The 17538-nt window shown below is 31.2% G+C and overlaps 1 protein-coding gene across 7 annotated transcripts in view; it reads left to right on the top strand.

Moving 5' to 3' along the window:
* The window catches only part of LOC114327714 (protein phosphatase 1 regulatory subunit 12B), a 209146-nt gene that overhangs the window by 84473 nt on the left and 107135 nt on the right, over positions 1-17538 (top strand). For 5 of the 7 annotated variants that reach the window (XM_050655426.1, XM_050655427.1, XM_050655429.1 and 2 more), the window contains exons 5-8: positions 2497-2698; positions 7908-7994; positions 14806-14961; positions 15436-15517. In XM_050655426.1, coding sequence (XP_050511383.1) covers positions 2497-2698; positions 7908-7994; positions 14806-14961; positions 15436-15517 — 527 coding nt within the window. The remainder of the gene's footprint in view (positions 1-2496; positions 2699-7907; positions 7995-14805; positions 14962-15435; positions 15518-17538) is intronic. The other 2 variants (XM_050655428.1, XM_050655433.1) reach the window with 1 other exon arrangement.

Genomic DNA, 17538 nt, shown 5'->3' on the forward strand with positions numbered 1-17538 from the left:
AAACCAAAGTCCATCTCTTTTTAGCTTCAATATCTTCCTCTGACACCTCAGTTATCTTAGAGTTCCCACAATTAATACCCATGCACAGTTGCACATGCACCCTTTGCAGAATATTGAACAACTAATTCCCATCTTCCTACAACCGCAGTTTTTGTACATCCTTTGGTACATTTACATGCTATTTTTTCAAGCAAAGTTTGTGGTGCAGGAGCTTTGACAGTAAATATTGAAATTAATCCATATTTTGAAGATTGCCCGGCCGAGTCAAGTGGATCCAAAGTATTACCTAAAAAAAAATAAGATTCAATCACAACACACAATCACATAAAAATGTTATAATGAGGAATTTAAAAAATAATCCTAAAATCAAAAATCGTTGCAAGTACTTATTACATTTTGAAAAAGCATATCTTATTCAAAAATAGTCCTAGAATTGTTTATAATACACCATTTTAAAGTAAATAGAAAAAGTTTTTATTATTATATAATATACAGAATAAGCCAAATAAAAACGGAACATACGCAGTTAATACAGTGTATCGGAACTACGTTTGAAATAGTCTACCAATATAAAAGTTTGACAAACATAAATCATAGCAACTCAACTACCTGTCTTCTTTTAGGCTAAAGCTACGACCAGACAAGCGACAATTTACGGCACCATAAGAGCAGTAAAATGAATCGCGAAAATGGGTCCTGTAAGAAGGATCTGGGTCCAAATTTGTAGCTCATCTAACCACAACAACGACCGAAACACTCTATTTACATCTCGCGGCACGCCGTAATTTACATCTCCATCTGGTCATGATTTTTACGGCCGCTTCATTTTACTGCTCTTACGGCGCTGTAACAGCAGTAAAATGAAGTGGCAGTAACTGCAGTAAAAAACATGGCAAGACGGGGATGTAAATTACGGCGTGTCGCGAGATATAAATACAGTGTTTTGGTCGTGGTTGTGGCTACATGAGCTACAAATTTGGACCTAGGTCCATTTGTTTGCGACACGACGCTGAAGATGGACCCGTTCGATATTGCTTCGCGATATTTTACAACTCAGTCTGGCCATCCACTACACTCACCGCGGGACCAATGCTCGTGCTTCATTTTACTGCTCTTATGGTGCCGTAAATTGTCGCTGGTCTGGCCGTAGCCTTAGCCTAAAAGAAGACAGGTAGTTGAGTTGCTATGATTTATGTTTGTCAAACTTTTATATTGGTCGACTATTTCAAACGTAGTTCCGATACGCTGTATTAACTGCATATGTTCCGTTTTTATTTGGCTTATTCTGTATACCTAAATGTAGAAAGAAAAAAAAGGTTATAATGGGAAATTTAAAAAATAATCGTACAAAATATAAAAACTCGTTAAAAGTATAAAGTCTTGAAAAAGATAACCTCTTTAAAAGAATTCGTACAACATTATGCAGTAGAACATTTTAAAGGTAATTGATTTCTATTCCTCTTACATGTACCATTGCATATGCCTACAGTTCCGTAGAAAAAAGTTACAGAACAATATTTGCGAAATAACAAGGAAAATTGCCCAAAATTTCTGTGAGTGGCGAACTTTGAAAAATCATATTTCGAAAACTGTATATCCTAATGACCTCTACCAAACATCATTTTAAAGAGAAAATATGTAAGTTTTTTTTCTGTGAAGCAATGTCTATACCTATATGCCCGTGGACAAAAGTTATGGGACAAAAAACAAAATTTCTTTCTTTTGGGTTTCTTTGTGCTTTTTCTTTTGAATATATTTTTGTAAAAAAAAGTATCTTTGACTTTAAAAAGTTATATTTAGATAGGAAATTTAACCAGAAACAAATTTTATGTAGACTTGTTCGTACCAAAAGTGCATAGAACTCACTCTAATGTAACCTGTGCCCAGGGACTAATTCACCCATTTCTCAAAAACGCACCCCTTTAAATGGTAGCACTCCGCGTTTTTTTCATATATAGAGATTCATTGACCATATGAAATAATAAAACCCCGTTAACGTTGTAGTTCCTTTCTATAGTACATAATCAATAGCCTATGAATTGTTTAAATTTTTTTTTAATAAATGTAGCAATAACTCCGAAATTATGGCATTTAGGTATAGGGAATATCATATGAAAAATAATCAGTATCTCTTAAGGATTCCAAAACTTAAAAAATATACAGGGTGTTCCATTTGAAATAAGAAAGTTCAGTAGATTTCCAGAAAAACGGACGACTTTACAACAATGTAATTACCACTATGATATCAGCCGCATTAAAAGATCCTTACCCACCAAAATCTATAAAAATCGTTCTAGCGGTTTCCGAGAAAATAACGTGTTGCCAGATTTTTTCGCAACCCTGTATGATTATACGAATACACCGCCAGATTGATTCAAAAATTGTCCCCCAAAATTTTCATTTGAGGGTTCGATCGTCTTTTTCGTTCGAGCTAACGGGAAAATTTGAGTACTTTATATAGATTTTTATAGACTTTTATAGTTTCGTGTTTTGTAGGGACAAACAGCATTTGACTTGTGTGATACTGACATGTTATCGACATTGGAAGATCTTAGGAAAAAACAAAATAAAGAAGACGTATTTAATAGAAGAATGGCCAAGAAGAGGGCCGATATTAACGATAGGAATTTGGAATCTGAGACGCCTACCAAAGTGAAAAAGGTTGAGCTCGAAGGGACGAAAGTGATTAGAAATATAGGTATATATAACTTTTTTAAATTATGTTAAAATACTTTATGTAGGTTAATTATTTCGACGAATGGAATCAATAATAAGATTAGAAAGAATAACATTTAAAAGCACTTATGTAAGTGCATTTCAAAATATGTTTTCACATTGACCGAGAAATTAATTATTATCGGAATGTTATGGTTTTCTATGATGCTTGTTTATTTCGTATAAATAGATTCTTATAATCCATTAAGAAGATCGATAATTTTGTAAAAATATGTTAAAATCGTATGGAATTTTATTCCGAATTAAATGTATTTTAAATTAATCGCCATTTTTACAGAATGGATCGATTTGCTTGAAAATTTGAAAATAAGTAGTGGATTGTCCAACGATTAAAATCTATATGATGCCGAAAGGCGCTTTTACCATGGTGGTGGTTGCCACCCCATCTCGGGGGTAAAAATTTTTTATTATATTTAGATCGCAAAAGTTGGTAAAACATTCATTCTAAGCAAAAAACGTTCCATACGTTTTTTTGATAAAATTAATAGTTTTCGATTTATTCGCTACCGAAAGTGTTAGTTTTATATCGAAAAATCAATGTTTTTAATAAGTTTTCTGCTAATAACTCCAAAAGTTTTCGTTTTATCAAAACAACTTTACTTAACAAAAATGTACCTTTTGAAAAAAATATAAACAAAACCGATTTTTTAATTTTCATTAAGACCAATAGTAATCGAGCTATATGTTAGCTCTTCTTCGTCAAATGCTAAATACTTATTGTAGTTTCGAAGTCAAAAGACGGGAAAACTATACATTTTTCGAGGATAACTTGTTCAAACTAATTTAAAGCAGGTATTTAAAAATATCTATCTCCAGAAATAAAAAAGTCTCTAGCTCAACAATTAAGTGACTTATAATGAAACGAATGTCAGTCCCTATTTGTTTAGCGAAAAAGTGATAGGAAGCAACCTCCTAATCACCACCCTAATTAAAATTAGGTCATTGACCTTATTTGGTCTTCTTTATTTATGTATTATTAATAGGTTCTAGAAGTTTGACCGGCTTAAAATGATTAGTTTAAAAAAAATGGAATTAAAAGCGAATAACTAATTTTTGTTGTTTGGAAAAAAATGGCCTTTTCTTCAGAATAGAAAGATTAGCAACAGAGATACGAAAAAATGTTTCAATATGAAAGCTTATTTAATACCCAAGAACCTGGTTTGCAAAAATTGTTTCTATGGGAAGAATTGAGTGAGCTATTGACCATTAAAACTTATAATAACGTGCAAAACCACCTTTACCAACCCTTTCAAAGTCACCTCTTTTAGCGACTGAGGATTTTAAAAAGATTTAATATTAATAGGCTATAGATCTTTTAAAAACCTACAAAATTCTTTTTAACCAAACTTTCTAAGATAAAAAATAAAAATGTTACGGTTAAAAAATCAATATATTTTTTGGAACAAAAAAGAGAAATCCAATTGGAAGCATAATAATGTAAGTTAGCGGTGTTTTTAGTCATTGGCCTTATTCATTCTTCTTTCATTATGTATTATTAATAGATTCTAGAAGTTTGACTGGCTTATAATGATTAGTTTTTAAAAAACTGGAGATAAAAGCGAATATTTTTGTAAATTTTTGTAGTTTGGTAAAAAGCCATTTTCTTCAGAATAGAAAGATTAGCATCAGGGATACGAAAAAATGTGTAAATATGAAATTGTAGGTTATTTAATTCCCAAGAACTGAAAAATGAGTAAGTATATTGAAAAACATTGATTTTTTCAATATAAAACTAACACTTTCGATAGCGAATAAATCGAAAACTTTATCAAAAACATGTATACGACATTTTTAGCTTAAAATGAATATTTTTATCAACTTTTGCGGTCAAAATATAATAATAAATTTCCACCCCCAAGATGGGGTGGCAACCACCCCCATGGTAAAAGCGCCTTTCGGCATCATATAAATTTTGATCCTTGGACTGTCCACTACTTATTCTCCAATTTTCTTGCAAATTGATCCATTCTGTAAAAATTGCTAGGTGAAAAGCTTCGGTTCCTGGACTAAATAAAATATATAGAAATATGGTATTCTTCAGTGACATGATAAGACAAGAAAATTTCCTGGAAAATATAAAATATATAAATAGGAGGGAAAGCGAGTGGCTTTGGAAAGAATAATACAAGTCAGATATATGTAGAAACCATTGATTGTTATGGCACAAAATCCTTATGGTCCAATGAAAGAACACAAAATTATTTTGCCGAAATCTCAACAAAAATATATTTGGACACATAAAATTAACTGGTTAATTAATTAATAATAATAATAATTAGCGCGTCCCCATCTGACCCATTCTCCTTCATCCCTTCTTGTCCATTGCTTTCATTCTCCAGTTTGTGACGTTGAGTTTTTTTTAGATCATCTTCTACATCCATTTTCCACCTTGTTCTAGGCGACCCCTTCTCTGAAGTCCTTCTATTGTACTTGACAGTTGCCATTTCGGTAGTCTATCCTCTGACATCCTCTGTATGTATTCGCTGTGTGCAAGTACTTGGAGGGGATACGAGAAACGATCGTGCGCGTATAGCGGACAAATCTTGCAACTTTATTAACATATATTTCTTAAATAATTCATATTGTTAATTGAAATTGTCAAATTGATGTAGATTTCATACCTACTGTCATTGAAGAAAATGGGATTTCGCAAATAATGTGTTATAAATTGTAAAAATTATATATTGCTCGACAATATTGATATGATATGCAATTATTAAAGTGAATTTAATCAATGGTATTTTGCTCGTAGTACAATTTTTACCTTTTAATAACATAACCTCAATCTTACCTTTTCTTCTTATCGTTTTTTGGGCTATGGCCTTGACAATTATCCAATAACCAGGACTAATATAATTGGCCAATATGTATAATTAAAAGTGCTAAAAATGTTGCTGAGCTATGAAACCAGGTATTGCTCTTCCGAACTTGCACGGTCCCAATTGAGGTATCTTATATTCAGGTTATTAATTAATACAGTAAACAAATTCTTATCTTATATTCAGGTTTTAAATGTAAGAAAAATCAATTGGCTCAACTCAACACAATTATCAGCACAAATTCAAAAATTCTGGAACTAATCAGACTAAACAGAAAATAATTTCTGGCCAAGCAAGTTGAATTGAATTGAAACAGCTGGCAAGTTTGAATATGTGGGCCCTGATAATAAAAAGAAGTTATGAAAAACAAAACGGTCAAAAGAAGCAAGTACACATAATACAGGGTGATTGATTAGTGGGGTAAAGCTCAATAGATCCGCTGTAGTAATAGATAGCAATAAAAGTTAACAACAAAAATTTTAGCCACCTTTGAACTTCACATTACAAAATTAGTTAGAATGTTACAGGGTGTTCGATAACACAGTGACAGACCAAACTTATGTTTTTTTAAATGGAACACCCTATATTTTATTTTATATTTAAAATCCTGTTAACTTCTCCATCACAAAAATATAAAGGTTTGTTATGTTATACAGGGTATTTACAAACTTATAACCAATTTTGTATAAAAGTCGTAACAAGTTCAACTCCCTGTATAAATAAAAATAAGCACAACAGCCATGGTTTATTAATGCCATATTTTTTTGTTGTCAAAATTTTTAAGAATTATTGACATCGCTAATTTTTTTTATATCAATACAGGGTGCGTCAAAACGCAAGTACATTATTTTCTCAGTAATGTTAAATGGAACACCCTGTATTTTATATCATTATTGAAAAGGAACATTACCGTACTTTAATTTTTATGTAACATTCCCTATGTCCAAATTTATTAGTTTTCGAGATATTTTCATTTTTCAGAGCAAATTATTTTGGGTGTCTAAATTTAACTAAATTTTAAGCGGGCCATGACTGAATTGACAATTGACTATTACTGATTATCAATCCGGTAATCAATGTAACAATGTAGCAAATAAATTAATAAAAATAATTTATTAGTAATACATTTTACAAAAAAAACACAACTTCAACATGCAACATTTTTGAAACATTTAAAAACTACTTTTTTATGTAAATGTAACAAATAAAGAAAGAAACTTAGTAATAAATTTTACAAAAAAACACAAACACAAAATACAACATTTTGTGAAAACAATTAAACACTACTATTGTATGTAAATGTAACAATGTAACAAATAAAGAACGAAAAATAATTTATCAGTAATACATTTTGCAAAAAAAACATGTTTGAAAAAATTAGAAGCTACTTTTAATAAAATATTTTTAATATTTATTTACGTAAGGTGTTCAAAATTACCTCCTAACACATTTATGCACGCCTAAAAACCATCATTAAATGAGCTACTTACTCTACGAAGCATTTGTACACATCGAAATACACTTTGTATTCTATTTTTCATCTCATCCCTTGTTGGAGGTATTTTATAAACTTCATTATTAATGTAACCCCAAAAAAATCACTCCAGTTTATTAAATTCTGGTGATTTAGGTGGCCACGCTACTGATCCATTGAAAAATGAAAATATCTCGAAAACTAATAAATTTAGACATAGGGAATGTTATCTAAAAATTAAAGTAAGGTAATTGTACTTTTCAATAGTGATATAAAATACAGGGTGTTCTATTTAAAATTACTGAGAAAATAATGTACTTGCGTTTTGACTCACCCTGTATTTGATATAAAGAAAATTAGCGATGTCAATAATTCTTAAAAATTTTGACAACAAAAAAATATGGCATTAATAAACCATGGCTGTTGTGCTTATTTTTATTTATACAGGGAGTTGAACTTGTTACGACTTTTATACAAAATTGGTTATAAGTTTGTAAATACCCTGTATAACATAACAAACCTTTATATTTTTGTGATGGAGAAGTTAACAGGATTTTAAATATAAAATAAAATATAGGGTGTTCCATTTAAAAAAACATAAGTTTGGTCTGTCACTGTGTTATCGAACACCCTGTAACATTCTAACTAATTTTGTAATGTGAAGTTCAAAGGTGGCTAAAATTTTTGTTGTTAACTTTTATTGCTATCTATTACTATAACGGATCTATTGAGCTTTACCCCACTAATCAATCATCCTGTATGTACTAATATTTTTACAAAATTATTAGAATCTGGATAAATATTTGATAATTTTATAAATATACTTCACCCCTATCATTTTATTTAATGACTATTTGCTTTTTCTTGCTGCCTTAAAGAAATGGACGTATCAAGCGAAAGCGAATCGGGATCAGAAACAGAATCAGAGAGCAGCTCTGAGAGCGAATCAGAAAGCCCCGACGACGGTAAATGTAATAAATGTACAGTTACTAAACTAATGTATCTAATATTTACTTAATCAATTTATTCTTTTATGTAATGTGACAGTAATTATAATAAGAATGTACTAACAATTAATATTAATCTTGAGATTATTCTTTTTAATTTTTTGTATAGCTACTATACCCCAGCCTAGAAACAGAAATTGGTGAAAAAATGTATTACAGATATCTGATAGCCTTTAAGTCATAGGAGGGACATATAGACGGAGAGGCAGCGCTGAAAAATCTCTGAATTTACTAAAGCTAAATTTTTCACAGTTGATTACTGTGATTGTGTAGAGAAACATACTGCGGTCGGTCAAGCGAAACGTAGAACAGGGGTTACTGAGAGGGTATCAAAGTTGCTTTCCTACGAAAGGTAATTAAATCCATTTACTAAGGCTGAAAATCAGTCCACACATTCTAAATTAAATATAAATAAAAGTTATTATAGTCGGTCAGCTATATGACGGGACAGAGCCAGTCGGTCGGCCCCAATGAATGTACAGGGTTATTCACTATATTTTGACCCCTTGTAAACTGTTTTATTTACAGAATAAGAAAAAATTGTAAAATACAAAAGTTATTCGATTTTTTAATTATGATTTTTTAACATATATATCGTACTAGTGACGTCATCCATCTGGGCGTGATGACGTAATCGATTATTTTTTTAAATGAGAATAGGGGTCGTGTGCTAGCTCATTTGAAAGGTTATTCAATTTTCTATACAGTACTATAAACATTAAGTTAATTATTTATACAGGGTTTCCAAAAAAAAATTGAATTATTAATTAAACAATTAATTTAATTAATTTTTTTTTGATACCGTGTATAATTAATCATGTTAATGTTTATATTACTGAATAGGGAATTGCATAACCTTTCAAATGATAGCACTCGACCCCTATTCCCATTTAAAAAATAGTCGATTACGTCATCACGCCCAAATGAATGACGTCACTAGTACGATATATATGTCACAAAATCATAATTTAAAAATCGAATAACTTTTGTATTTTACATTTTTTTCTAATTCTGTAAATAAAGCAGTTTACAAGGGGGTCAAAATATAGTGAATAACCCTGTACATTCACTGGGGCCGACCGACCGGCTCTGTCCCGTCATACAGCTGACCGACTATAATAACTTTTATTTATATTCAATTTAGAATGTGTGTACTGATTTTCAGCCTTAGTAACTGGATTTAATTACCTTCGTAGGAATGCAACTTTGATACCCTCTCAGTAACCCCTGTTCTACGTTTCGCTTGACCGACCGCAGTATGTTTCTCTACACAATCACAGTAATCAACTGTGAAAAATCTAGCTTTAGTAAATTCAAAGAGATTTTTTAGCGCTGCCTCTTGGACTAATAGGTACATGAAAAATATGTATCAAGGTACTGTCAGGTCGGCCCTATTTTTACATAGACAAAGGCCAAAGTCTAAAAAAATAGGGAAAACAACTTTAGATTTAGTTCGATTCAGGGTCCAGGGTCTGTCAACATGTTTCTTCTTTTTATAATAATAATAAAATATTATTTTACTGACGGATGCGTTAGCGACATCTATCCAAACAAAGAGAAAAGAGAAAATTCTCTTTCAGCTCGAAACGCAGAATCATTGATAACAATCTATTGGCTGAGCGTTTTATTATTTATAAAGCATGCAGGCCGATAAATAGCGGACATGGGAGAATCTACAATATGCATTCATCACCATCAAGGATTCTGCATTTCGAGCTGAAAGAGAATTTTCTATTTTCTCTTTGTTTGGATAGATGTCGTTGACGCATCCCTCAGTAAAATAACATTTTATTATTTTGCTTAGTTCGATTCAGGGTACACCACAGGCGGTCCTGAAGACTCTAAAAAGAAGAAACATGTTGACTGATGGTGGTGGACCCTGAATCGAATTAAAGCTAAATCTGTCTTTACATATTTTGTTTTAGTCATTATATGAGTACTAAGGATGCAGAATCCTTTTGGAATTTTATCTAGATAAGCGGACAGGTGATTAATGCATATTGTACATTCTCCCCGCTATTTATCGGCCTGCATGCTTTATAAATAGTAAAAAGCTAAGGTAATAAATTGTCTCTGGATTGTTTCAAGTATTCTGCATTTCGAGCTGAAAGATAATTTTCTCTTTGTTGCCAAAAATATAGTTTTCTGTCGATATTATTAACTATGTCCCCCGCTGACTTAAACTATGATACCTGTAATAAATTTTCCCCTAAAATAATTTATTTTTTTCATTTTAGTCTGGGATATTATAAATAACTATAGCAAATAGTATATTATCATTTTTTTTATACAGAAATACTTAACGGTGAATCGTTTATTTGTAAAAACAGTTCATCCCTCTATTTTGAGGATCTATCAATAAGCATTTTGTTTTCTCCGTGATAATTACTTTAGAGTTGTTATGGTTAAGTTATCTTAGTTAGAAAAACAACAAATGCCCTGGACCTATAATATTTATAAAAGTAGAAATGTTGAAATGTTAATGTATGGCGGAAAATTGCCCATTGAGACACCGAGAATAAGTCAAGATAACCAAACAATCGAGCTGGAGAGAAGAATAGAATAAACCTAGCTTGGGCTGCATTTGGAAAGATGAAGGAAATTTTATACACTATAAACTGTGAATAACAACACTAAAATGGAACTGGACAGGTCATGTAGCAATAGCAGTCGATAATCGGTAGATAAAAGGAATCTTGGAATGAAGACCTCAAATAATACAAGCTAGGTCGACCCCCCACGAGATGAACCGATGACATAGAGTGGCTACAAGTTGGATATTCAGATGTCACAAAATCGGACTAAGTGGAGAGCATGCGGGTGGCCTATGTTCAGCAGTGGACGTTGGAGGCTAGTTGATGGTGAAAAACGGGCGACAAAACATAATGCAGTAACTAAAGAGGAGCATTACTGAATACCGTATATTAAGTACTAGCAAAATCCTGTACTAAAGAAGACGCCAAGTTTGGGCAGTCGCGGGTGATGCTATTTTGCTAGCAAAAGGAATGGAGGTATTAGACCAGGAAAATGAGAATTTATCAAGACATAGAGTACAAGTACATACTTAATCTTGTATTAATAAGTCTAGAATCGAATTCATCTGAAGCCATTTAAAATAACATTCTTTATTATGTAGATAGGGTGTCCCAAAAGTAGCGGAACGGTCGAATATTTCTCGAAATAAACATCGTATCGAAAAACTGAAAAATACGTATTCAATAATTTTCAAAAATCTATCAAATGACACCAAACCCGACCCCCACTCCACCCACTAGAGGTGGGGTGGGGGTAACTTTGAAATCTTAAAAAGAAATCCCCAGTTTTTATTTCAGATTTGGAGTCATTATGTAAAAGTAAGCAGCTTGTATTCGAGACATTTTTTCGAATTATGGATAGATGACGCTATAATCGGAAAAAACAATTTACCGTGATACCATAGGTAAATTATAGAAACGGTCTAATATCTCCAGAAATACAGTTCCATATGAAAAACCAAGAAATATGTATTTAATATTTTTTTTCTACAACCGTGTTAAAAATGCAATTTTTAGCACTCCATGGGAGCGTTAAAAATGCTACTTTAAAGCACCAGTGCTTTAAAAATTTTAAGGCACTGCAGTTAAAAGTGAATTGTCAAATTGTGAAACGTCAAAATATTTATATTTCATTTATTAACATTAATATTAATAGTACAACTTGCGCAATTTGAAAAAGGTGGTTTAAAAGGTTTTTTAAAATTTAATTTAAACTGTATTGTTGCATTTTTAACACGTTTGTAGAAAAAAAAACAAGTTTATGTATCGGTATAATATTTTCGCTAAGAATTTTTAGACATTCCCCTCGAGTGTAGACAACCTTTCTACTATTTCTACCTTTTACGGGTCATAGATTTCATGGTTTTAGCAATTAACAAAATATTGTATTTTATAAATTTATAACGTTTGTAGAAAAAATATTGTATGATATACGTGTTAAAAAGTACATTTTTAAGGCACTCATGTGAATTGCAGATGCACTTTCACATGCGTGCCTTAAAATTGTACTTTTAACACTTATATCATAAATAACTATTAAACACCTATCGAATAACGCTAAACATGACCCTGCACCTCAGCCCCTAGAGGTGAGGTGGGGGTAACTTTAAAATATTCAATAGCAACCTACATTTTTTTATTGCAGATTTGTATTCGTCATGAAAAATTAAGCAACATTTATTCAAAATATTTTTTAGAATTGTTGATAGATGGCGCTAATAAATCGTCTTTTTCCAGTTATAGCGCCATCTATCAACAATTCTAAAAAATGTTTCGAATCAATGTTGCTTCATTTTTCATGACGAATCGAAATCTGCAATAAAAAATTTAGGTTGCTATTTAAGATTTTAAAGTTACCCCACCTCTAGGGGGTGGGGTGGAGGGTCATGTTTAGTGTTGTTCGATAGGCTTTTGAAAAATATTAAACAAGTATTTTCTGGTTTTTATTTGGAAGCGTATTTCTCGAGATATTACACCGTTTGTATAATTTACCTATGGTATCACGATAAATGGTTTTATCCGATTATAGCACCATTTATCCATAACTCGAAAAAATGGCTCGAATAAAAGTTGCTTACTTTTACATAATGAATCCAAATCTACAATGAAAACTGGGGGTTTCTATTTAAGATTTTAAAGTTGTCCCCCACCACACCTCCAAGGGGTGGAGTGGGGGATCGTATTTAATGTCATTGTATAATTTTTAAAAATGATTGAAAACGTGTATTTCAGTTTTTCGATCCGATCTTTAGTTCACGAAATATTCGACCGTTCCGCTACTTTTGGGACCCCTTGTATAAAACATATAATGGGCAATTCTCAAATTGTTGCTAATTCTACAGTTTTGGAAACAAAACTGTAGAAAACTCACGAAATTTTGTTGGTAGGTTTTATAACATTTGTAATATGTATATAGGCCAGGGTAATAAGACAAAATATACCCTGTTCGTGACACTTCAGCAGCCAGGGTACTGAAGCGTTTTTTCGACAGGTAATACCTATAGGAACAAATTGTAACTATTTCCTGCGTAGGATCTGGCCGCCATTTTTATTTATAAAGAATTAAGTGTCAAAAAATGACATTTTTCCCTTTTTTTTTCAAATCAATGGAAAACAGTGAAACTTATGATTTTTTTAGTACAAATATCTTTGAGATTATGGAAAAATCTTTAAAATGACATATTACAAAGTTTGATATACTCATTTATTGTTAATATAATTGCGAAAAAAGGTCGGACTTGCAAAAAAATATTTTCGCAATAACTGTTGTAAAAATTAGTGCACAGCTTTGAAATTTTTGTCATATAAGGCTTCTTTGGTGTTTAATATGTGATAAAAATTTCAAAGCGATGCATTCAATTGTTTAAATTTTATTCGAATTGTTTGTCTCAGAGATCATTTTTTTTGCAATATCAAGTCAGAAAAAAATGAAGTTAGAACCATTCCAAATGTCAAATGTGTCAAATGGAAAAGCATGAGCTATACTTTCAACTTGTTTAAAAAAGCGAACAAAAAATGCATTTATTAATAATAAATAATTATGCAAAAGTATCGTAAATCTTTCCTTATAAAGTTTTTGGATAACTTTTTCCAAAAAAATTAACTTTTTTACCCTGTTTTAAGTGCACACCTACCAAGTAATGTTATTTATATCATAGTTGATAAAAAATTGTAATAAATATATATAATTTCTTATATAACAAAATAAAAAGTTCTTAAGGAAAGATTTACAATACTTTTGCATAATTATTTATTACTTATAAACGCATTTTTTATTCGTTTTTTTTTTAAACCAAGTTGAAAATATAGCTCATGCCCTTTCATTTGACACCTGTGGAATGGTTCGAACGTCATGTTTTTCTGACTTATGTTATTGCAAAAAAATGCTCTCTGGGATAAACAATTTGAATAAAATTTAAACAATTTAATAAATCGCTTTGAAATTTTTATCACATATTAAGCACCAGAGAACCCGTATATGACCAAAATTTCAAAGCTGTACACTAATTTTTACAATAGATATGGCGAAATTAATTTTTTTTGCAATTCCGACCTTTTTTCGCAATTATATTAACAATAAATGAGTATATCAAACTTTGTAATACGTAATTTTAAAGCTTTTTCCATAATCTTAAAGATATTTGTACTAAAAAAATCATACGTTTCACTGTTTTTCATTGATTTGAAAAAAAAGGGAAAAATGACACTTAATTGTTTATAAATAAAAATGGCCGCCAGATCCTACGCAGGAAATAGTTACAATTTGCTCTTATAGGTATTACCTGTTGAAAAAACACTTCAGTACCCTGGCTGCTCGAGTGTCATGGGAAAAACCTTATTACCCTGGACTAATAAGAATTAAAATAGAATCATGTAATATAATAATTACAATACAATGATACGTTTGAATTATATTAGATTATGATGTCTTTATTTCTATTGTCTACTACCCAAAATTATACAAACTACTTTAGAAAAAAATGTTTTTATGTCATTCACTCTGAATATCTCGTTAATTTACTCTTAGTTAGGGAATAACTGTTTTGCATGTTGCAAAATTAAAAAAAAAATAGCGAAAATTCAAGAAATTTCATGCAGTTCCTCAAAAGCTGTAGAGTTACCAAAAGTTTGACAATTGCCTATATATTGAAAAACCATTTACAATTATACTTATTTATCACTTTACCAAAAGTTAAGAACCAATACTTAACTTATTTGAACTTCTGATGTTTCAGAAAAGAAAAATAACCTGAATGCCAACAATGAAATCACAACGAACACTACTGTACCCCAGAAGATCGTTGAAGACAAAGAGGATGTTACTTTAAGGAAGAAACCGTATACAAAACAGAATTCAGATTTGAGTCCAACAAAACTGAATAGTACGAATAGTGAGTATTCATAATCATACATAAACAATGCTAGTAGACACACGGGTATCTAATTGCTAGGCATGGGCTAATCCGGCCAGTTAAGTTGTGAACGGCCGTAGCTCAACAGCATGATCGCTGGCCTCATACGCCAGAGTACACAGGTTCGTGCCCTGCCAACGACAATCAATTTTTCAATTCTAAAAATGATACGAGCCGTTTCACCGTGCCTCGGAGAGCACGTTAAGCCGTCGGTCCCCCTGGGCTAGTGTGTACATCGACACCGGTTACTTGAAACAGGGTTAAAGATGTAATTGGGCTAGGAACATTAGGATAAAGAAGTGAAGGTTCAAGGACTGTATTAGTTCAAAGTGCCCGTGTGTCTAGTAGCGTGACGGTTACTGTATGTAATAAAATATTACTGCATTAAATTGCCACTTCTATTATTAATATTGATCGACGATTTTTTTCCTAAATACATAAATATTTTTGTAGATTTGACTAATTCCACGGAATCTATAAAGATTGAACCAGAAGTTACTCTCAGGAAACCTCCTATTGTACAAAATGAAAAACCGTAAGTTATATTATTGTTTTCATGTCTTGGTATTTACATTAAATGTTATAGAACTAAATTGGGAGACGGGATTATGTGATGTTTGTGTACGTTTGTAACTTACTGTCTAAATTAGTTAGTAGATGGGCATAGATGGGTTTATATGGAACTGCTTTCGAGTTATCATTTTATAAAAGGTTATATGTATAAAGAATAAAATATACGGCTTCGTTTTGATTCAATTTGAGTCCCTTGCCATCCTGTGACACGTGTTTCTAGGTTTACCCGTTATCAAAGAGGCTTTGCAAGAAGACTGGATTGAATCAAAACGCACTGACTGATTGGTAAATATATTTAAATATTGTACCAACGTATGCGTTTAGCGACCTCTATCGAGGGAAGATGAAGTGAGTGTCGACAACGATTAAAGTAAACTGTATACCCAAGGCATAGCCAAACCATTAAGATATGCTAAGAATCTATTCCACTAATGCATATTCATATAAATCGCTATCATTTTGTACTCTGCACCGATAATCTGGGAAGATTACCAGAGAATACGCATTTTTGGGAAAAGTTATTTACCAGCAATTTTATTGCTGGAATGGAATCTTATGATTCTATATATTAATAATATAGATATGCAAAGTCCGCAGATAGTGTGCTACTTTTTTTATAAACAAAATGGCGCCCGAAAATCGTGGTTTTTTTCAATGTTTGCTCTATAACTCCAAAAATGTTAACTTTACACCAAAACATGCAGATAAAAATTCACCGTAATTAAATTCTGCATAGAGACGTGTTTTTCCCGATTTACTTCGACGAAAATTTTCTCCGGAAAATGCGGATTTTTCCAACAAAATCTTTAATTTTCAACTAAAATTTTAGATAAGTAACTGTTAATCAATAATTAAATAACTTGGTAGCATAAAAGCTGTTTTCGTATAGATTATAATTCCAGAAGCCGATGGAAATAGAATGAACAGTTTAGCAACAATTGAATTGTTAATTAAAAATTTACGTTCGCTATAATAACCACAATAATTATGATACATAAGATTAACTATGATTTTTGTATAAAAAGACATTGTACCTATGTACTTTACAGAATTGAAATTGGAGTATTTAAGCGGCCTCAGGAATACTTTAAAATTATAAACAATTTTTTGGCTTATAAACAAATAGAATATCTCGGGAAATATTAAATTAAATTAAATCATGAAAACAGTATTGGAAAAAAGCGGCAGGACGCTTCTTTTAAGAGAAAAAACGTTTAATTGTGATGAGTGGTTCCTGAGATACAAGCGGTCAAAGTTGATCGGCATTTACGGCAAAGATATAAACAATAGGATCATAATTTTCGAACCATCACCTTTTTATTTTTATCCTCTTTCTTCTCACCAATTTTCATATCTTTAAAATAATCATAACATATATTATTATAATAAAGACTATCGATATTACGAGTGAAAATTGCCAAAAATATCAAAATTCCAATCAAAAATTAGGTTGGAGAAAATGTAATCTCAAAGTTCAAAATACGTTAAAAAATGCGTTTTTTGTTCCCAAGTGACTCGAGTAGAGCCATCTAACTAACGCATTACTAAATGTCAAAGTTGCTTTTGTTTTGTTATAATAAATTAATTTATTTATTACAACAAAATTTTTAATTTGTTTAAATAAAGATTTGTTTAAATAATTATACAGCTTTCAAATGAGAATATTTGTGTTTTTAACGTTAAAAGGTACACTTGTAGTAAGTTTATCTAAAAAAAGTCTACAACTGGAAAAAATATGTAGTTTTCTTTCCTTATAAATAAATTAATCTATTATAACAAAACAAAAGCAAGTTTGACATTTAGTAATGCGTTAATTAGATGATTCTACTCGAGTTACTTGAAAACAAAAAAAAAATAAAGAAAATTGCTCCACGGGAAGTCGGGAAAATGCATTTTTTTAACGTATGTACTATACCGATTTTGAACTTTGAGATTACATTTTCTCCAACCTGATTTTTGATTGGAATTTTGCTATTTTTGGCA

This window comes from Diabrotica virgifera, chromosome 7 (genome assembly GCF_917563875.1).
Source record: "Diabrotica virgifera virgifera chromosome 7, PGI_DIABVI_V3a".
NCBI classification, from domain to species: domain Eukaryota; kingdom Metazoa; phylum Arthropoda; class Insecta; order Coleoptera; family Chrysomelidae; genus Diabrotica; species Diabrotica virgifera.